The following is a 22942-nucleotide window of genomic DNA, read 5'->3' on the forward strand; positions in this document are numbered from 1 at the left end:
TGTATTTATATCAAAGTATACGTTTTTTGTATTTTCATGTCAAAGAGACAGCAGTGCTCTTTACATGATGAATGGATTTTATTGCCGCTGGATACTTTGCCGGTTTGATGAAAGTGCATTAAATCAAACTGTATCCAAAGCATCCCCTGTTGCTTTTCTATTTCTCACTTTCTGCTCGAGCATCTGTCTTCACTTTCTCCCCTTTTGGAGAAAGCTGCAATTTGTTGTCGTAAACTTTCCCAAAAGCCGAAGAAAACATGACGTAAGCCCCCCCCCCAAGCTGTGGTTAGAAACGAATGCATCGGTCATGGAGTCGAAGGAGTGAAAGTGAATCCATCCGCCTGTGATGGCTTCTAATTGCATCTTTAGACAGAACAGGCAATCCCCCCATGTGGCAGCATTGATTGAGATAATGTTCAAGGCTGCATCACAGCTCTTAATCTCTGTTATACGAGAAGTGACGTGTGTTAAAATGATATAAGCTCTTACAGTAATTAAAGGGCTGCTGCTTGTTAAGTGGTTTATGAAGCAGAGGGAAGTCCTGCGGCGGGTAAGACCTCGCTGTAACGTGCCATTTAACAACCGGTGCTTCTCACTCAGTCCAGTTGTCTGATTCCTTGGCCTGTGACATCAGTGATTCAAAGAGTGTGAAGACAATGGAAAGCAATGTTCCTTGAGTCTTTGTTTGGGTGTTTGAACAGACCATAGCTGGTCTTGGTGAAGATGATGACAGCTGTTAGCGTTCTCTGGCTCTCCATCCTTTACTCAAAAGTGTTTTGTGTATCCTAACTCTTTGTCTTCTGTGTTATATTAATGTCTTTTGTCCAAATGTGTGTTTTACTGTTTGATTAATCACGTCGGTTAATTCATGTCTAACATTTGTTTATGTCCCAACTGTCATGTACTAAACCAGGCCTTTTCAATTGCTGTAACATTAGCCGAATCCCACTTTTTAACAATCTCAAACCGGCCCTTTGGTCTTTTATAAAATGAAAAAATTGAAAATAAATACGTAAAAATGTCTTCAGATAAGAGTTTTTTTTTTTTTAAATTAATCTACTATGAAATTTAATGAATTATTTATTTCATTACATTTCTCCCTATTCATTCATTTGACCATCCTCACTATTAACACTTTTACGGACAGTTAAAAGCAACTCATTTATTATTACTCATGACTTTTATATCAGTTGGCCTTGTATGATTAAATAGAAGGTCATCATTATATCATTAGGCTACTTAGTCCTTTCAGTAACTGTATGTTGTTAAGCACGGACATCATGTTGTTGTTTAACAGTTTCAAATGATGCTCTTCATGCTGAGGATATTTGGGACAATCAAACTGAATAAATAATATGTTAGATGCAACATTTTCCAGACTAAAAAGGTGCATTTAAATTCTTGTCACGTCCCTTTGTTTAAATCTGCCCCCTTTAAAACATGAATTGAACAGGCCTGTACTAATGTCCATGTTTTCTTACGCTACCAGGTTGTTTCTTTCTGACAGCACGCCATCGCCGCCTGTGTCCCCGGCCATCTTGCATGCTTATTTATTAAAAAACAGTCAAAGTAAACACTTGCCTTTTGTCCACAGGGTGATTCAGGCAGGATAGGGTTGACAGGTGCTCCTGGACATAAAGGAGAGAAGGTGTGCACCGCGTGAACCTGGACGTGGAGGATGTCTATAATACGTTGAATTTCGTTATAAAACTTCACAATCTGTTATTAATGGTGTGTTTCTGATCACCTGACAGGGGCTCGGTGGTGTGCCAGGTATCGACGGATTATCTGGAGACAAGGTAAGAATAAGGTTTCAAAACAAGGATGTGTGTTTTCCAGAGGTGTGAAGTAGTGGAGTACAACTAATTTGTTACTGTACTTAAGTACATTTTTCTGGTATCACTACTTTACTCCACAACTTATTTTCTGACGACCTTTTACTCTGACTTCTTTCATGTTGAACACAAATACCTGTACTTTCTACTTCTTACATGTTGAACTCAAATACCTGTACTTTCTACTTCTTACATGTTGAACCCAAATACCTGTACTTTCTACTTCTCACATGTTGAACTCAAATACCCTGTACTTTCTACTTCTTACATGTTGAACTCAAATACCTGTACTTTCTACTTCTCACATGTTGAACTCAAATACCTGTACTTTCTACTTCTTACATGTTGAACCCAAATACCTGTACTTTCTACTTCTCACATGTTGAACTCAAATACCTGTACTTTCTACTTCTTACATGTTGAACCCAAATACCTTGTACTTTCCTACTTCTCACATGTTGAACTCAAATACCTGTACTTTCTACTTCTTACATGTTGAACTCAAATACCTGTACTTTCTACTTCTTACATGTTGAACACTAATACCTGTATTTTCTACTTCTTACATGTTGAACACAAATACCTGTACTTTCTACTTCTTACATGTTGAACTCAAATACCTGTACTTTCTACTTCTTACATGTTGAACACTAATACCTGTATTTTCTACTTCTTACATGTTGAACTCAAATACCTGTACTTTCTACTTCTTACATGTTGAACACTAATACCTGTATTTTCTACTTCTTACATGTTGAACACAAATACCTGTACTTTCTACTTCTTACCTGTTGAACACAAATACCTGTACTTTCTACTTCTTACATGTTGAACACAAATACCTGTACTTTCTACTTCTTACATGTTGAACTCAAATACCTGTACTTTCTACTTCTTACATGTTGAACTCAAATACCTGTACTTTCTACTTCTTACATGTTGAACACAAACACCTGTACTTTCTACTTCTTACATGTTGAACACAAATACCTGTACTTTCTACTTCTTACATGTTGAACACTAATACCTGTATTTTCTACTTCTTACATGTTGAACACAAATACCTGTACTTTCTACTTCTTACATGTTGAACACAAATACCTGTACTTTCTACTTCTTACATGTTGAACACAAACACCTGTACTTTCTACTTCTTACATGTTGAACACAAATACCTGTACTTTCTACTTCTTACATGTTGAACACAAACACCTGTACTTTCTACTTCTTCCATGTTGAACTCAAATACCTGTACTTTCTACTTCTCACATGTTGAACCCAAATACCTGTACTTTATACTTCTTACATGTTGAACTCAAATACCTGTACTTTCTACTTCTCTCATTTCCCAAACAGCTGGTTCCTTTAGTCTGAATGTGTGTTTGATGCGTGATCATTATTCTTTAGAGTCATTGCGTGCCTATTGATTTGAACACGATCCGTGTATCCATCATTTCCTGGTCTTCTCTAAAGAAGAGGGACCAATGGAAACGTTGTCATGTTGCCGTTGTTCAGCATGGAAACATTCATTAGCTAACAATGACATTATTGTTCTATTAATATAAAGGGAGGTCAGGTACTCTTTAAAACAGCTGCTAGTTATGGGTACTTTTTACTGAAGCACATTTCAAAGCCCGTACTTTTACTTTTACTTGAGTAAAGAAGTTTAGTCAGTACTTTTACCAGAGTATTTTAAAACACGAGTATCTGTACTTCTACTTGAGTAAAGGATGTGTGTACTTTTGCCATCTCTGGTGTTTTCATGTGTGTTTATCTGTAAATAGGGCACAGCAGGACTGGCTGGTGATGCAGGGCCTGAAGGTCCAGCTGGAACAAAGGTGAGTGAATATTTATGTTCTGATAATTAAGTGGGCGTACAGACGTTTTTCTGCACAATTACAGCTCAGCCCGTTATTGACTTCCTGTGAAAAAAGAGGCAGTTTTGTTTGACTTTCCCTTGGATGAAGCAGCAGCTGGTGAAAGAGTGAGGAGGAGGAGAAAGGGGAGAAATGGGAGGGGGTGCAGACCAGAGTTCCCGTTAGAATATTTCTTCGCCGGTCAACATGTCCGTTAAAGTTTAAATCTTCCGGACAAAATGAGAAAAGTGCCGATCAAAGGTCTTTGTTATTTATTGAGCTTTAAAACAAATTGATATGATTCAATATTAAACTAATGATAGTAGATTAACTACATTATTCAAAAGTGAACAGTAACTTACAATAACACGGGAATAATAAACGGAGCGCTCTCTCCCTCTCCTGACAGCCCGTCAGCATCATGCAGCTCGCGGATCAGTAATGAGTGACCCGACAGTAAAACTAAACATATCTATAGCTAGTTTAGGTAGTTTGAGAGGTCATTAAAATAGCTACGTGTGATATTCTAACCTGAAGTGTGTGTTTTGTTCGCTCACCGCTGATCATGCAGAGCTGCGTGTCGACTCGTCAGCAGCAGCTGATCTCTCTCTCCCGTCAGATTAGACTTCACTCGCGTTTATGTCCATATCGATCAGATCCAGCTAGTTCTAGCTAATGATATGATACCTGCTTATTAAAAGACACCTAAACAATAAGCGTCGCTATGCAACCGGGTGAGGCCACAAAGTATAGCGCAGCATTATGCATTTGATTACATGCCCACCGGAACCCCGAGGCATTACCAACAGATCAACGCACAATCAACCCATACAGGACATCTCTTTCTCCACATTACGTGTTAGACATTAGAATTGACTATTCTTGTCTGTCACATAAATGGTGCAAATTGCGCAACTGATGTGGTATTGCGCTAAGCGGAAATTATTTTGAACGGACACTTTGACCGGAGAGATTTAGATTTGCCGGTCTTCAGCATATTTTACCGGTCGTAGTCCGGTAATTACCGGCTAACGGGAACTCTGGTGCAGGCTCAGATTTGGGTATTGGATGTGAGGGAGTGATCGCCCCCTTTTGATAAACACAGGTAATACTCAATAAGTGACAGGCTGGATCATAGCAGAGAATAGAGACTATAGACCAGGGGTGTCAAACTCAAACACACAGTGGGCCAAAATAAAAAATGGGTACTAGTCGAGGTACTGGTTCAATGTTTATTGCAGAACTTATTGAAATGAACTTATTGCACATATTAAACCTGGAACTAACAAAGCTTAAATTATTGCCTATAAAAACAACATTAAACATTAAATAATCAGTTGCATTCATTTCTTATGGCTCTATCTGCAGCTTTTCCTCAGTCATTTCTTATGATTACATTTCCCCACAGGCCAACAACAGCTTCAACAAAACTATTTCCCTCAAAGAGAAAACCAAACATGCCCTGTTGTCGTGAGAGAGAAAGTGCAGAAGGAAGCATCCATTGAAGTCAGTGTGCTGCTCTGTGATGCTAGCTCAGATACTTGGCATCTCATCTTGGGTGCAAGGTCATCAATGTTTGGGCTCAGGCTCTGAGCTGAGGAGACCCTCAGGATGGAGTGAAGGTGCAATATACCGGCGGGCCAGATCTAATAGGAATTAGAAATTATCCTGCGGGCCGAAATTAAATCCACCACGGGCCTGATTTGGCCCCCGGGCCTTGAGTTCGACACATGTGATGTAGATACTTTACTCAAGTACAATTACTTATACCACACCGTAATAATAATCGATTTGAAGTAAAAGTACTGCATCGACAATGGTACTTAAGTATAAGTATTTATGTATATATTTTGGAAACTTCTTAGGAACATTGCTGCCCATTAATGTTCTGTAAACCCACTCGGTGTTTTCAATATAATGTTGGATGTTTTCATCTATACCAGATCATCGTTTTTTAAGTATAGAGGAGTCAAAAGTACATCTTTTGCCTACAAAATGTTGTGTAGTATAAGATTAAATACTCAGGTAAAGTCAAGAGTGTCAATTAAATCCACCACGGGCCTGATTTGGCCCCCGGGCCTTGAGTTTGACACATGTGCTGTAGATGCATTTGAAATCGTTTTTGAAAATAGAGATCAAGCCTGGTTTACAGTATTGTTATCAAGAAGGTAAATTGTCGTAAATAAAGTAACATAAATAATATGTGAGGTGAACACTCAAAGGAAAGCCTTGTTTTGTCATACGAGCCTATTGACAATTCAACAATAGCATTATAACATTTTGCCAGTAGTAGTCCAAATTGAGTATTAATTGAATGGAAATGCAATTATCTAATTTTATTCACATATTTAAAAAGAAGTTTTCCTACTATTTCATATTAAAAGGACAGTAGAAAAGCGGTTTGACTTGTATTTTACCCTGCCGTACGGAGGATCATATTTACGTTTTTAATTCAAATTTTAAATGTTAATAATACGGCCTGATTTCTATTCATAAATTCAGTCCCAAAATACAAGTTAAAATACATTTTCTTAACAATTGAGGCAGCTTTTGATGAGTTTTCTTGCTCCAACATCGTAAGTAAAAAAAACCTGAAGTTTAAGTTGTTATTAAAAATGGGTTCCACTGTGTTCACATGTTATTGGTACAACCTCAAATATCATTAAAGCCAACATCTAGTCTTACTTTGGGGTGAGATTGTAAAACTATCTCATATTTAATGAAAAGAGCAGTGATGAGAGAAAATATAACTCTCAAATAATTTAGAGATCACACATAGGTTCTCCTTTTGGCATGAGGAAACAATAAAGCTGAGGTCAGAGGTCAAAGTTGAAGGTTCTGGGGGGGGGGGGGTCCTGCCACTGACAACTGCTGTTTCTTTTTTGGGGTTTCAGGTTTCTTACATTGAATCTCCTTGTGACTCAGCGCTGTGCCAGTTGGCCTTAAAGTATATCGCTGAGTAACACTTTTGGGGAGTCCAACTTCCTGCTAATAAAATGTTGTTTATATCCTAACAGGGAATTCAAGGAGATGAAGGAACTCCTGGCTCATCGGGACCAAAGGGTGTCTCTGTGAGTATGATCTGAGGTCACTTTTATTATCTTTTAAAGAGGCCCTATTGTTCTTTATTTCCATTTCCTGTAGTGTGTTATACAGGTTCTGTGGCATTTACTGTAAGGGTTAAAATCCAAATTCCTGTAACAAAGTGAAGTCATTTCGTCATCGATTGGCTAGCGCTCCAACACATTGTATGTGATAGGCTAAGGGGCGGGACATCTCTAAGCGGTTGATCAATCACAACAGAGCCGGCCAGCTAACCAATCAGAGCAGACTGGGCTCTGGTTTCAGACAGAGGGTGAAAGAGGTGCTGCAGCACAGAGAAAAATAAAGAGCTTTTTTAACATTAAAGCATGGAAACATGAAGTAGAGACACTACATACTGATATACACCTAAACATCAGCAGGAGAGGACTCTTTAAAGTAGAGACACTACATACTGATATACACCTGAACATCAGCAGGAGAGGACTCTTTAAAGTAGAGGCAACTACATACTGATATACACCTGAACATCAGCAGGAGAGGACTCTTTAAAGTAGAGACACTACATCTGATATACACCTGAACATCAGCAGAGAGGACTCTTTAAAGTAGAGACACTACCCTACTGATATACACCCTGAACATCCAGCAGGAGGAGGACTCCTTTAAGAGTAGCGGACCACTACATACTGATATACACCTGAACATCCAGCAGGAGGGACTCTTTAAAGTAGAGGCACTACATACTGATATACACACCTGAACATCAGCAGGAGAGGGACGCGTTATAAGTAGAGGGCACTTTACATACTGATATACACATGAACATCAGCAGGAGAGGACTCTTTTAAAGTAGTAGAGGCACTAACATACTGCATATACACCCTGAACATCAGCAGGAGAGGGACTCTTTAAAGTAGAGGACACTCACATATCGATATACACTCTGAACAGTCAGCAGGAGAGTACTCTTTAAAGTCAGAGGCACTACATTACTGATATACTACACTGAACAACATCAGCAGGAGAAGAGGACTCTTTAAAGTAGAGGACACTACATACTGATATACACCTGAACATCAGCAGTATAGGGACTCTTTAAAGTGAGGACACTACATACTGATATACACCTGACATCAGCAGGAGAGGACTCTTTAAAGTAAGAGGCACTACATACTGATATACACCTAAACATCAGCAGGAGAGGACTCTTTAAAGTAGAGGCACTACATACTGATATACACCTGAACATCAGCAGGAGAGGACCTTAAAGTAGAGGCACTACATACTGATATAACACCTAAACATCAGCAGAGAGGACTCTTTAAGTAGAGACACTACATACTGATATACCCCTGAACATCAGCAGGAGAGGACTCTTTAAAGTAGAGTCACTACATACTGATATACACTGAACTCAGCAGGAGAGGACTCTTTAAAGTAGAGTCACTACATACTGATATACACCTGAACATCAGCAGGAGAGGACTCTTTAAAGTAGAGACACTACATACTGATATACACCTGAACATCAGCAGGAGAGGACTCTTTAAAGTAGAGACACTACATAATGATATACCACTGAACATCAGCAGGAGAGGACTCTTTAAAGTAGAGACACTACATACTGATATACACCTGAACATCAGCAGGAGAGGACTCTTTAAAGTAGAGACACTACATACTGATATACACCTGAACCTCAGCAGGAGACGGACTCTTTAAAGTAGAGACACTACATTACTGATATACACTCTGAACATCAGCAGGAGAGGACTCTTTTAAAGTAGAGACACTACATACTGATATACACCTGAACATCAGCAGGAGAGGACTCTTTAAAGTCGAGACACTACATACTGATATTACACCTGAACATCAGCAGGAGAGGACTCTTTAAAGTAGAGACACTAATACTACTGATATACACTGAACATCAGCAGGAGAGGACTCTTTAAAGTAGAGACACTACATACTGATATATCACCCTGAACATCAGCAGGAGAGGACTCTTTAAAGTAGAGGACACTACTATACTGATATACACCTGAACATCAGCAGGACGAGGACTCTTTAAAGTAGAGACACTACATACTGATATACACCTGAACATCAGCAGGAGAGGACTCTTTAAAGTAGAGACACTACCATACTGATATACACCTGAACATCAGCAGGAGAGGGACTCTTTAAAGTAGAGACACTACATACTGATATACACCTGAACATCAGCAGGAGAGGACTCTTTAAAGTAGAGACACTACATACTGATATACACCTGAACATCAGCAGGAGAGGACTCTTTAAAGTAGAGACACTACATACTGATATCACCTGAACATCAGCAGGAGAGGACTCTTTAAAGTAGAGACACTACATACTGATATACACCTGAACATCAGCAGGAGAGGACTCTTTAAAGTAGAGACACTACATACTGATATACTCCTGAACATCAGCAGGAGAGGACTCTTTAAAGTAGAGACACTACATACTGATATACACCCTGAACATCAGCAGGAGGAGGACTCTTTAAAGTAGAGACACTACATACCTGATATACTCCTGAACATCAGCAGGAGAGGACTCTTTAAAGTAGAGACACTACATACTGGATATACACCTGAAACATCAGCTAGGAGAGGACTCTTTAAAGTAGAGCACTACATACTGATAACACCTGAACCATCAGCAGGAGAGGACTCTTTAAAGTAGAGACACTACATACTGATTAACACCTGAACATCAGCATGGAGAGGACTCTTTAAAGTAGAGACACTACGTACTGATATACACCTGAAACATCAGCAGGAGAGGACTCTTTAAAGTAGAGACCTACAGTACTGATATACACCCTGAACATTAAGCATGAGGAGGACTCTTTCAAAAGTAGAGACACTACATACTGATATACAACCTGAAACATCAGCAGCGGAGGCTTCTTTAAAGTAGAGACACTACATACTGATATACAACCTGAACAGCAAGATCCCAGGAGAGGAACTCTTGTAAAAGTAGAGACACCTACATACTGATATAACACCTGAACATCAGCAGGAAGAGGATCTTTAAACCGTAGTAAAAGAACTACATACTGATATACAGCCTGAACATCAGCAGGAGAGGACTCTTTAAGTAGAGACACTACATACTATATACCACACCTATCAGCAGTAGAGAACTCTTTAAAGTAGAGACACATACTGATATACACCTGAACATCAGCAGGAGAACTCTTTAAAGTAGAGACACTACATACTGATATACACCTGAACATCAGCAGGAGAGGACTCTTTAAAGTAGAGACACTACATACTGATATACACCTGAACATCAGCAGGAGGACTCTTTAAAGTAGAGACACTACATACTGATATACACCTGAACATCAGCAGGAGAGGACTCTTTAAAGTAGAGACACTACATACTGATATACACCTGAACATCAGCAGGAGAGGACTCTTTAAAGTAGAGACACTACATACTGATATACACCTGAACATCAGCAGGAGAGGACTCTTTAAGTAGAGACATACTGATATACACTGAACATGCAGTATCTGATTTTGATAAATGTGATATACATATATTAAATTGTATTGGTAATTGTGTTTTTTGTAGGGTGAATCCGGTTCAAGGGGTGACAAAGGAAGTACAAGGAAACAAGGTTAGTAACGCTGCATCCCTTTCTTTTGTATTATAAGAAATCCACAGCTCGGGTTTAGCATTTTGATGAAATCCTCAGGTGCTTAGGGACGAGAGAAGAGTTACACATTAGTGTCCTTGTTCATGTTTTCCCATCATGTCCCAGTATTTGAACATGTACTGTATGTTGGATTAAACCTGTACACAGTAGACCTTTTACCGCAATCCGGAGAACGAGGTTAACTTCTGAGAAAAGGCCGTCCTTCTTCAGAAGGACTGGGAGCTGGGGGGGCGTAATGGTGCGAACAGATGTGGCTTCCTTGATTCACTCTCCACACTTCCTGTCTGGGGGTCCTGTGTGGGCCGTTTGGCTGAAATGTAACTCATTGAGACCCTCTGAAGCTTCAGTATGTTGACGTCTGCTGTCTTCCTCCGATCTGCCAACACGATGATGTTAGAAAACCATTCAAAGAAATCAGCTTTTCTCCCACTTGAGTCAATATGTTTTTGTGATTCAATAAGCAGCAGAAACAGTGGCTTTTGTATCGCTGAGACGTCAACTTGAATTGAAATGACTTTAACAAGGGGTTTGTATGAAGCCATAAACACACAGTCAGTTCACTGATGACTTCTCCATGTGGCCTGAGGATGTGCAGCATGTTCTCCACACACTCCTTTCAAATTTGCTAATGCAAAAGTTAGAGCTGTCCATCATCCAGCAATTCAGTCAGTAAGCAATTTCCTGTGAAAACTGGAAAAGTACTTTCCTCAGAAAAGCGATTAAGGAACGTTTAGAGGAGGCACCTGGGGTTGAAGTCAGGCCACGTTTCCTGAGTGAGAACGTAAGGATGTTTTGGGTTACACAGCACTGTCCACTGTTTAAAAAAATCTGCTCTTTATTAGCCATGCTAGCAGCGTAGCTTTATGGTCATGTACCCGTGGCTTTGATCCACACATCAGGGGGTCACAGGTTCAAACCCCACTGCAGTCAGCATGTCGTTGTGTCCCTGGGACACTTCACCCCAAATTGCTCCTGTGGGGATTGTCCACAGTATTGAGTATGTAAGTCGCTTTGGATAAAAGCGTCTAACAAGTAACATGTAATGTGGCCCGTGGCTTTGATCCACACAGAAAATAACAAAACTGGATTATTGTCCATTGGATTTGGAACGGATATAAATGGGGTCTAAGGGAAGAATCCTGAGGACTTTTGTGCTGCCGATTTTATTATCTTGCAACACCACACGGTCAAATGTCTACCAATTACTTGTAGTTTAATCTACTAGATGGACTGGAGACAGGTTATAAAATGTGCACTACAGAATCACAATCACAAATACTTTATTCATCACCTGGGGACCAAAACGATGATCCATTTTAGGAATAACATTAAAAAATATATATTTATATTATTTTTTTAATTTAAATTGTATTTTATTTTTTATATACATTTTACTTGTTTTTATTAATAATGCCGAGTAGTTGACTTTGGCAAAGTATAGCTGCAGATATGCTAATTAGGCTAGCACTTAATTAGACCTTTACATACCATGGTCCCATCACTTCTAGAGTGATTATTTGCTAAATACTTACAAGACAGTGGTGGTTCTGATAAAGCACATTTTCAACGTGTTCATGAGTGTGATTTACAGTAAGAGACTTTATTACTCAACATTTTTCAAAGCATAATATATTTTCCTCTACACATTTTAGGGCGAGGCAGGTTTCGATGGATTCCCCGGCAAACCTGGTGTTCCTGGGAAAGATGTAGCGATGACTCTGTTTAAGATTTTACAGAAAAACCCCCAACAAATAATAATCTTTTTATGATTTAATGAGCCAACTTTTGCCTTAATTAAGCTTTTCTCTTGAATGTGTCAGGGTGTGAAAGGACTGTCTGGTGCTTCTGGGCTCTCTGGAGTTAAAGGCGTCAAGTATGTCCCCTCCTGTGCTTTATGAATAAACACCACTTCATTTGGATATATGTGTTGCCTAGCATTTCGTTCTAATAAGCTCCGCTGATATAAATCATTTTAAAAGAGCTATCACAGGTCTTCCCCTAGCTGTCTGTCTGCTCTCTCCAGACATTCCTCTGAGTTTCAGCCCACTGGTTTGTCTGACCAAATGAAACGCTGACTTCATTTGTCTGTCTGTAATTACCCACTTTGATGATTCCTCCAGTGGTGCACAAACGCTTTTACCACACCCATATGCATGCAGGAGGATGGCACGCATGCAATAGAATACATTCCCATGAAGCTTTACCCACACGTTTCACTTTCCCTTAAAGGGGACCCATCATACAAAATGCACTTTTGATGTCTTTTACTACATAAATGTGTCCCTGGTGTGTCAGGGAACTCACGCAGCGTCAGAAAATAAAACCCTCTCTCTTTTTCCTCCGTACCCAAATCTCTAAAAAACGGGGAACAACGGAGCTGATCCAGATTTGCGTCCGATATGACGTAATATCTGAAATGTGGACCCACGGCACAATCAGAAACGTTGCTATCAGAAACAAAGCTCTGACTGTTTTGGACGTAATATGGTCGGTGTTTACATTAGCATCGCTAACACTTCAGAGCTAACCTGTACTGGAGAGCATGTGGTGTGAAGAAGTAGGAAGTAAAAAGGAAACTCACCTTGTGGTATAACCGGCAAGAGAGAAAGCCTTTGAGCTCCCAAACTGTTTCAGATCCATGATAATCCATGATATGGCGTTTTTCATCACGGGCAGCATTTAGTTTTAGACAGTAGCTGCCGGGTCCCCGCATGAACTCAGAACCCCTCCCTCTTAAAAAAAAAAGCTTTTATACCCCAAATCAGCACTTTGAAACAGGACAGTGAAATAGAGGGATATGAGGCGTGGCTAGAATGGGTGATCTGTTGGTATTTTGAGCAAAACACTTAATAGGCATGTTTTTTATATATTTTTAATATCTGAGAACCTATGCTATGCCTAACAATAGCATGATAGGTGACCTTTAAGCCTACAATAACCAGTCATCTGATGAATGCTGGTCGTTTGCAGTGTCATTACCTCGAGGTGCTTTTGTCCTGACAGTCTCTTGATTCTAATGACGGGGTTTTCACCTTCTTTTCTTTGAACTACGTCACAGGGGGAGAGAGGCCTTCCCGGATTACCTGGGGATGTGGTGAGTGCCAACAATACACCAAAAGGATCAAAACATTACAGGCTTGTTTAGGGATGAAAAACATGATTGGAGTGAAGAGCTTGGAGATATTTACAACCCTCCTATTGTCTTCGTTCCCCCCCCTTACTTTGGTGTTCACGGTCAAATTTGACCGGTCCTGTTTTAACTGCTATTACATTAACACAAAAACCATTAATCACCACATTTCATTTCACACCCTTTCAAACTACATATTGTATCAGACTACTGGTATACATGAAACACTGCAGTAAATATACAAAGAATAGACACTGAACATGTATTGCGTGTGCCAGGTGTGATTCACATGGGGGGATGGGCACATAAGGGACACACATAATCAATCAATCAATCAATGTTTATTTATATAGCCCAATATCACAAATGTTACATTTGTCTCAGTGGTCTTCACAGTTTGTACAGAATATCAGTATGACAATACGACACCCCTCTGTCCTTAGACCCTCTGTCCTTAGACCCTCTGTCCTTAGACCCCTCACATCGTACAAGGAAAAACTTCCAGAGAAACCCCACAGTTTTAAGGGAAACATGGGAGAAACCTCAGGGCGTGTTGCGTGTGTGTGTGTGTGTGTGTGGTGCGTGTGTGTGTGTGTGTGTGTGTGGTGTGTTTTATCCGATCCGGATGGTTACTAATTCCTTTTCTTTATGGCGGGAAAACATGGGGTGTTACAAAGTTGACTAAAATCATCCAAAATTCAATGAAAGTGGTGATCAGCAATTTTATATGTTCAAATGTCTACTGTGAAGGAAATCATAACGCCAGATTTGACCCGAAGACAACAGGAGGGTTAAAAAAACGAAACAAAGAGACATGAAATAGCCATTTTATTTTGTGCATTTAATCACGGATCAATTTAGCGTTTTTATCAAAATCCGCTAAAACTAGCCATTTAACCATATAGAAGATTGACCTGTTGACCTTGTTAATGAACTGTAGGCACAATGGCACTGTTCTCCAGGAGAAGGTAAACAATTAGTCAATTAACTGATAAGTTAAATTACAGCAATTGTAATCATTTATTCATAAACCTAATTTTGCTGGAAATGTAATTTTATTTTTTCCAAACTTATTTTTTGATAAGTTGTCATTTATTTATTTTATATAGAAAGCAATTAATTGAAAAGTAATTAATTAGAGATAAGGGTTGCTAGTTTTTTTTAACTGTGGCCTCAGTTTTTGCACAATAATGAAATGAAGGTAGCACAATGAATCTCTCAATGGTTGAATATTTAGTATTTATTTTTCATCTATTTCAGGTTCAGAGAGAAGGCTTACGGGGTGACAAGGTGAGTAATGTTCAATAATGAAGTGGTTCATCTGGTTTGATTACAGGACAGTGAAGATTCAAAGTCTGGCTGTACCTTACAGTATGATAAAGTAGAACAACAATTGTTTATTAGGAATATTACCGCATTAATAATAGTGTTTCTTAAGCCATCTGATTCAAATCTATTTACCTTTTGCCGTGGACCTTTCTTTGTTTATTTAGCATTGTATTGTTATACTTAAAAAATAAATAATCCACGGGTCATATGCTGATCTTAACTCTTATGTTGTTATTATTATTTGTTATAACTTGCATGTATTATTTATGTTTACTTATGTTTTAGATTTGCACTCTCCTCATAGTTTTGTTGTGCATCTCACTCGAGTGACTTCTACTTGGAATGAAGTATAACTAAATATAATACATACTAACACATACTCGTGTATTTGATGTGTTTTAGGGAGATGCTGGTCCTCCTGGTCCTCAAGGGCCCGAGGGTCCCCAGGGGCCTCAGGTAAGGATCAGGATTTATAACTTCCTTTTTCCTGCTGATTTCGGGGTATTTTGTTGTTGAGAAATCCAGCTGTTCTGATGTGGTGCTGAGCAGCTCATGAAGACGTCAACGTGCCGTTTGAACTGAAGCTGAATGTTTTATTCCTCAGGGTTCTCCCGGGATAACGGGGCAAACCGGGACCCCCGGAGAGTTCGGTCTGAGGGTGAGAAATTCATTTTACTCATCACTTTTCAGTGTTCATATTTAAACACCTAATGGGAGGACAGACGGGTTGGCTTCACAAGGGACTTTCTTTGAAATCATGATAAAGTAGAACCATCGTTAAACAACAAGTATTTTTGTAGTCACGACAAAACAAACCTTGCAATGGTTGAATCTCAAAACGATAATTTTAAGGTGACCAGGTGATCAATGTTATCTCAATTGGACTCTTCTTAATGACGTGAATGCAAATTGTGATTTTGGGCTTGTTTTCTTCTCACTTGCCGTAAAGAAGCTCCATCAATGTGTGACAATGACAGAAAGACAGCCATAAAGCACATGTCATGCATTGTTGTACTCAATGTATCTGCTATTCGTTGCTCTAGGCCAGTGCTTCTCAAAGTGTGGTCCGCGGACCACTGGTGGTCCGTGAGTATATTGGTAACATTTCACATTTGTAATTAATTAATTAAAGTTGTCCGCACTCTCGCGGGAATATCTCCGCAAGGGAGCAAGGTTAAGTTTCACTTTCGATTGCATGATAAAGCCCAGTGCAACACCTTCGTCACACATGTTGCCACTTGTTTGTACCATTTTCAGGCGATTTGTAACCTGTTCTAGAGAAACTGTGTTTTTTTTTATTTGTGGAGTTAGGTGGTCCGCGAGTGTTTTTTTATTGGTTAAGTGAGAAACACTAGTCCGTCGAGTTTTGACCTAAATTACATTACTTTGCCTTTAGAGAACCCATGTAAAACAAAACAGTAATCTGCAGTAATCAGAAATGCATGTAGTCCCTTAACTCCACTCATCTTATTCCAGTGGGAATGAAGAAAGCCGATGTGTATTCCTCATAATAATGAGAGCTGAAACTGTAGCTGTTATCAGTGGCTGTAGAATGTTCTGTCTCTGGTATTATTTCCCCTCTCTCTGGTCCCATCACTGGTGTGTAATTAAAACAGGCACAGCGGTTCTGCATGATTGTTCTTCCAAAACATTAAAAATATTGTGACCTCTTGTCTCTATCGGGAGCAATTAGCTTCTCATCAGCAATATGTTACATTCAACATTAGCAGCTGCTCAGCCCCTCTGGACTCAACTCAGTAACATACTTTTCTACAACAGAATATACAGCTGTCAATGTCAACGCTGGGGATCCATCTAAGCATGTAGAAAAAAAAAGCAAATTGTTAGAAAACTCTCACTGGTCCCCGGCTTGAGCTTCAATCTCAGGATCCATGTGTCTGTGATCCTCTCCAGAATGGAAGGAGTCATCACATACAGAGCATCAACTAGTTCCTGAACAGTGTCCTTCACATGCTGATATCAAAGAAAGGGAGTTACTCAGTCACAAGATGGAGGAATGCCGCTTCATGTTATCATACATCCTGTCATGAACACAATACTGACTTTTTTCTCAAAATGTTGGCTTTTTTATCAAAATCTCAAAATTATGACTTTCTCAAAAATTTCACTTTTTCTCAAAAATCTGACTTTTTCCTCAAAATCTCAAAAATCGGACTTTTTCTGAATACTTAAAAATGTTAATAACCTCTGGTCCCCGCTTGAGCTTCAACATCAGGATCCATTATCTGTGATCCTCTCCAGAATGGAAGGAGTCATCACATACAGAGCATCAACTAGTTCCTGAACAGTGTCCTTCACATGCTGATATCCAAGAGAGGGAGTTACACAGTCACAAGATGGAGGAATGAAAGCAGTATTCAATGTTTACTTCAGATTAGCTCCACGTCAGAAATGAGCATGCTTGATGTCTCTCTCCATAGAGGCTGAATCATCATGTTAATCACATAGCTATCATATGCCTCAAACAGTCCTGATGCTCTAGGTAATCACACATCCTGTCATGTTCACAGCTACAGTTGGGATACCTTTGTTATCATGTTACTCTGATACTGGAAGAGGACATTCAGTATTTCAACAAAACAAATTAATTATATTTCTGCCTCTTACCTCAACTTCCGCCAGTAATTTCAGCGTGGATTTGTACCCTTAATTGGCTTTGAAAAGGCAGAGAACGGATAGGAATGTGCACAAGCTGCATGTCTTGCACTGACTGGAGACCACTGGTCATCAATCAGCAGCCCCTAGTTGTAGCTGCCGCCTGATCCATGACAAAATGTCCTGCACTCGTTCTTTAGGCGTTGAAAACAGGAGGGAAGTAATTATTTAGTAGCCTTTTCCTTAAAGTTACAGGGTCACAGCTGTAGGAACAGAAAGTGCTCGCAGCAGAGATAAAATACCCTGTCTAGAGCACATTATACACTGGGTGATCACAACATCAATACTACCAAATGAGCATATTTGTAGCGCACATTACACAGAGGGTGGTCACTATATGAATACTACTAGAGGAATTACAGCAACTCTCTCTGACAGCGGCTTTGTCGATGCTTCAGCTAAGTGTCGGGAGATTGCCGTACTTCATGCCTGGAAAAATCAATAAAACTGTGCTGAGATGTTATTGTAAAATTAAAAACCCTCTGCATATCTTCAATACAACACCACACATGTAGTTTGATTTATCTCTCCCCAAAATACAATCATGATTAATCACAGATCATTATTGTGGTTAAATGTTTTAATCGTCTCACACCACTACAAACTACACGTTGTCCTTAATAATATACCTAGAGCGATCACATTGGTTTCAGTCTTCACGATATCCCTGTGCAGCTTCCTAATAACATTTTATTGGCGGTCCCACTGGAGCATTTACAGCCCCATGAGAGGCTCTCTAAGTGAATCCAATACAACGAATGGTGACCTATTTTCTGCAGGTGTGGAGTTGTTATACCTCAGTGAGTGAGTGGGGGGGCGAGCAGCCTGAGAGCAGTGATAATAGGGTGGTCTCCACTGCTGATAGAGTGGGCTTTATGGTTGAGTTGGTATAGATTGAGCCACTCTCTCCTCAGTGGTGTGTGTCGCCGCCGTCTATTCACCTCCAGCCTGAAAGTGAGCTGCCGAATTCAGCAAATAATTCAAGAGCAAGGGCCACGACTTGTTATATGGGAATTTGGTGAGGATCCAACAAAAGAATATAGTGTGCACAAAGTTCATTGTTGTAAATATTAACTCCAGAAAATGAACTTTATTTCGTACTAATTGTAGTTTATAGCGTATATTAAATGTTCAGTTGAACTGTCCCTGTCTGTCTTTCTGCTCGTAATTTCTATAGTGTAATCAACACAATACATCGTCTGACAATGCGCGATTTAAAGAGAGCTTAACCTATATGGTGGCTCTGATAGCGGAATTGCACTGCACATTAAGAAAGCAGAAATTCAAAGACAAACAAATAAAAAAATCATATAAAGAAAGAAAATGAAAAAGCAAGGGCCAGGATTTACAATATGGGAATGTGGTGAGGATCCAACAAAAACATTTAGGGTCCAAAAAATGCATTGTTGTCCATTTTAACTAGTTTGTTAATAGCTAATAGCTTAACCCTCCTGTTGTCTTCGGGTCAAATCTGACGCACACCTACACACTTGCTAGCCTGTTCCACTCTTCGGGTGTTTCTCAATGTCGAGTAAAGCTCTCCAGAGCCACTATTTCAAGCATACTACGTCATCGAGTGCCGCCGAAGGACTGTTCCAATGTCCAGTATACTTGGAATTCTACCGAGCCCGGCGTACTTCGTTTGGAGACATTTCGAGGCTGCACATGTGTAGACTCCACGGTCTTAAAATCCCCACAATGCTTTGCGCACGGACCAATTTCCCCAAATCTGTGGCGGAAAATGTAAGGCGGGGCCTCTCATATGACGCACACCTGCACACTTGCTCTCCTGTTCCACTCTTCGTTTTCCGAATGCCAGGAAGGATTCTTGCCTCGCTTCTGAAGCAAGTGACTCGGAAGACATGTGCTACCAAGCAAGCGTACTCGACATTGAGAAACACCCTCACTGTTTGATAGCTTGATAGGCCACTCCACACCGCTCCACCTCCACACTCGTTGGTTTGGAACAGCACTTAATGTGGGGCGGACCCTCCGGCGCGAACGGAGGGGTAGTTGTGGTTTTGGGATTAGGCCTAAATCACAAGACAATGCGATTTAAGCCATTATCTTTTTTAAATATATGGCCTAAGTCACACTCTTGACATAGGCCATTATACTATCAGGGTAGGAACAGCACTATCCTTTCAATAAGGATGTAGGCAATGTGACCAGTGGTGGCCAGCATCAAGAAGAGATGATTTAATCAAAAAAAATTTTCTCCAAAATATGACTTTAAGAAGGTGACGATATGTAGAAAAGGGCGTGAAAGATTTGAACACACTTAACTTCAAATAATCATCTGGGAATTTGTCTTGTTTATATGTACCATGTTTTCTTGGTTTTCCACTTTGAGTTTCTATCTTGGTAACATAATGCTGGGTTTACAAATACCACAATGGGCGTAAGACAGTGGTTTTCAAACTGTGGGCCCCTGGTGGGTCGCGGAGGTACTGCAGGGCGGTCGCGGGAAGATTTTTTATTTTCTCCTTTTAGCTTTGTGAAGCACCTTGAGAGATGTTGTTTTTAAAGTGCACCTATATAAATCAAATGTATTGTTATTATTATTATTCAATTGTAAATAAACACTGCTCGAAAATATCTCATTGGTCAGAGAGCTGTGGGCATAATGCTGCCTTTTGCAACATCCTACTTGTGTGAATAAGCTTTTTCTGCTGTTGCTGCCATCAAAACCAAATACAGATCAAGCTGAACATTGAGAATGCACTGAGGGGCAGTCTCAAAACAACAGTCCCCTTTGAGAAGATCTGCGAGGGAAAGCAAGCACACACAAGTCATTGATAGGCTATGCAATAGGAATGGTAAAGTGATGTGATCGTTTGCAACCGGCAGTAGAAATAGTTAATTAATATATTTTCCTTAAAGAAATTTGAATTTAAAAATCTACTACTCAGGGAAGAAGGCCAGCCAGTTTTAATTAGGCCAAATTAATTCACAGTATCTATTACAAGCACTTTTGTTCATGCGTAATCCATAATAAGATATACAATTATAGTTGGATCTTTGATTCTTCTTATTATCAGCAGAGAAAATGTAATGTTTTTACAACAATATACAATTAATCCTACCAATATAGATGTATTCATTCATGTGGAATTTAATTAACCACATTTACCTAAGAGAAAACACATATTGTGGGGTTTTATATATTTGTTCTTTGTCATCTCATCAAATAACTGGGAACACATGGCTACTTGTCTGATAATATTTACTTGTAAATTGAACAATTTGATAGTTTGATAATATATTATATGTAGAAAAGGGCGTGAAATATGCTTTAATTGTTTAGTTCAACACATTTAGCTTCAAAATAATCATCTGCTAATGTATCTCTCGTTTATAAGCACCTTGAGATGACTTTGTTTTTAAAGTGTGCTGTATAAATGAAATGTATTATTATATGTAGTACCATGTTTTCTTGGTTTTTGTACTTTGTTACCAAGATAGAAACTAATGGGCGTGAGACAACAAATAAACATATTTCGGGGTTTTATATATATTTAATTTTTTATCAAATAAAATAACTAAGGAAAACATGGCTATCTGTAGCTCCTTCAACCAACTCACCTAATCCATTGCATGTTTTTAATTAAATATGCACGTTGTATTTCAGGGCAAGAAAGGTGAAAGTGGATTGCCTGGAGTGGACGGGCTTCCTGGAATCTCTGTGAGTACAACTTCACTTTCATGACTAAATAAATGTACATATTAGTAACACACTTGTTGATAATGACCTCTTATTTATGCCCGTGCTTGTTCTTCACATCGGGGAGGAGAATTAATTTGGTATTTGAATTGCTCCATATTTAACGTGACCCACAGAGTAACCTCTCTCTCAAAGGTCTCTTCACCGTGTGTTTTGATAAGGGGGAATATATACAGGCTAGATTGAAATCAACAGTTTGTCCTAATCATTTCCAAACTGCTCCCTGGAGGAAATAGCAATACACTTACCTTTAGGTGCTGTAATACCGCCCTCTAGTGGCTGCTTTCATGCACACTGTCTAGTTGTGTACATCAATAAATACATAATAATATAAGTACATACATACTTCAAAACCATTATATGCAGTGGCAGAATTTAATTAACCACATGTACCTAATTATTGAACTGTCATTTATTGTAAATGTTTACCTCTACTCCACGACATTTTGAAAGGCTTTAGTTACTTTACAGATCCAGATTATTAGAGAAAACTAAATGTGAATTAACTAATGGATAGACAGTGACATATAATTATATTTTAAAATCATCTGCAAAGTAATTAAAATTATCTCCACATTTACTAACTACGATGAACAAATGAATGCATCAGTCATCATTATACTGTAATTTATATACATATCATTTAATTAATTTAATATATTATCTGAAAGGTGCCATAAGGCATAACAAAACATTTTGGTACCTACATATTATATATTTTGATGTCAATACTTTTGTAGTTTTACTTTGAATGCCTGACTTATACCTGTAACAGAATATCTTTAAATAGTGTTACTGCTTCTACTTAAGTATACAATCTGAATACTTCACCGCTGGTTATATAAGTATGTTCATTACGTCATAACCAAGTGATTTATTTACATTATTGTACCTTTTCTTTGTGTTTTTGCAGGGTATTCATGGTCCAGCTGGGACAGCAGGAAGCAAAGGGCAGACTGGACCTCCTGTGAGGACACACTCCGTCTTAAACATCATCATTTGACAAATAAATCATGACTTAAACCTGTCTGTCTTCTTGCAGGGTCTACCTGGTGAAATAGGATTTTCAGGCAAACACGGGGAGCCAGGGAAGTCTGTGAGTCGGCCTTTTGTTCTGAAATAACAGCATTTGATGTGAATGCTACCTGAAGTCTTGGTGTTTAATCCCTGTTGTTGTTCCTCTGTCACTAAATGTCAAACCTTTCTCATCTTCAAAGGGTCTTTCTGGTAAAGACGGACTGGACGGTCTTCCTGGAAACGACGGTGCCACGGTCAGTCAGTGTGACCTTTAGAAAAACCTGTTATTTATGCCCTCCGTGCTCACCAGAGGTGGGAAGTAGTGGAGTAGAAATACTTTGTTACTGTACTTAAGTACATGTTTCTGGTATCAGTACTTTACTCCACTACTTATTTTTCTGAGGACTTTTTACTTTGACTTCTTACATGTTGAACACAAATACCTGTACTTTCTACTTCTTACATGTTGAACACAAATACCTGTACTTTCTACTTCTTACATGTTGAACACAAATACTGTACTTTCTACTTCTCATATTGAACACAAATACCTGACGTTCTACTTCTTACATGTTGAACACAAATACCTGTACTTTCTACTTCTCATGTTGAACACAAATACCTGAA

The 22942-nt window shown here is 39.2% G+C and overlaps 1 protein-coding gene across 1 annotated transcript in view; it reads left to right on the forward strand.

Annotated features, from left to right (window-relative positions):
• LOC117552808 (collagen alpha-1(XXII) chain-like) overlaps nt 1-22942 on the forward strand; it is a 102764-nt gene that overhangs the window by 34035 nt on the left and 45787 nt on the right. The window contains 16 exon segments of the mRNA XM_034226453.1: nt 1595-1648; nt 1755-1799; nt 3620-3673; nt 6709-6762; nt 10355-10381; nt 10383-10400; nt 12092-12145; nt 12260-12311; nt 13496-13533; nt 14830-14859; nt 15301-15354; nt 15503-15556; nt 21206-21259; nt 22212-22265; nt 22341-22394; nt 22516-22569. Coding sequence (XP_034082344.1) covers nt 1595-1648; nt 1755-1799; nt 3620-3673; nt 6709-6762; nt 10355-10381; nt 10383-10400; nt 12092-12145; nt 12260-12311; nt 13496-13533; nt 14830-14859; nt 15301-15354; nt 15503-15556; nt 21206-21259; nt 22212-22265; nt 22341-22394; nt 22516-22569 — 750 coding nt within the window.

This window comes from Gymnodraco acuticeps, unplaced genomic scaffold, assembly GCF_902827175.1.
Source record: "Gymnodraco acuticeps unplaced genomic scaffold, fGymAcu1.1, whole genome shotgun sequence".
Taxonomy (NCBI): domain Eukaryota; kingdom Metazoa; phylum Chordata; class Actinopteri; order Perciformes; family Bathydraconidae; genus Gymnodraco; species Gymnodraco acuticeps.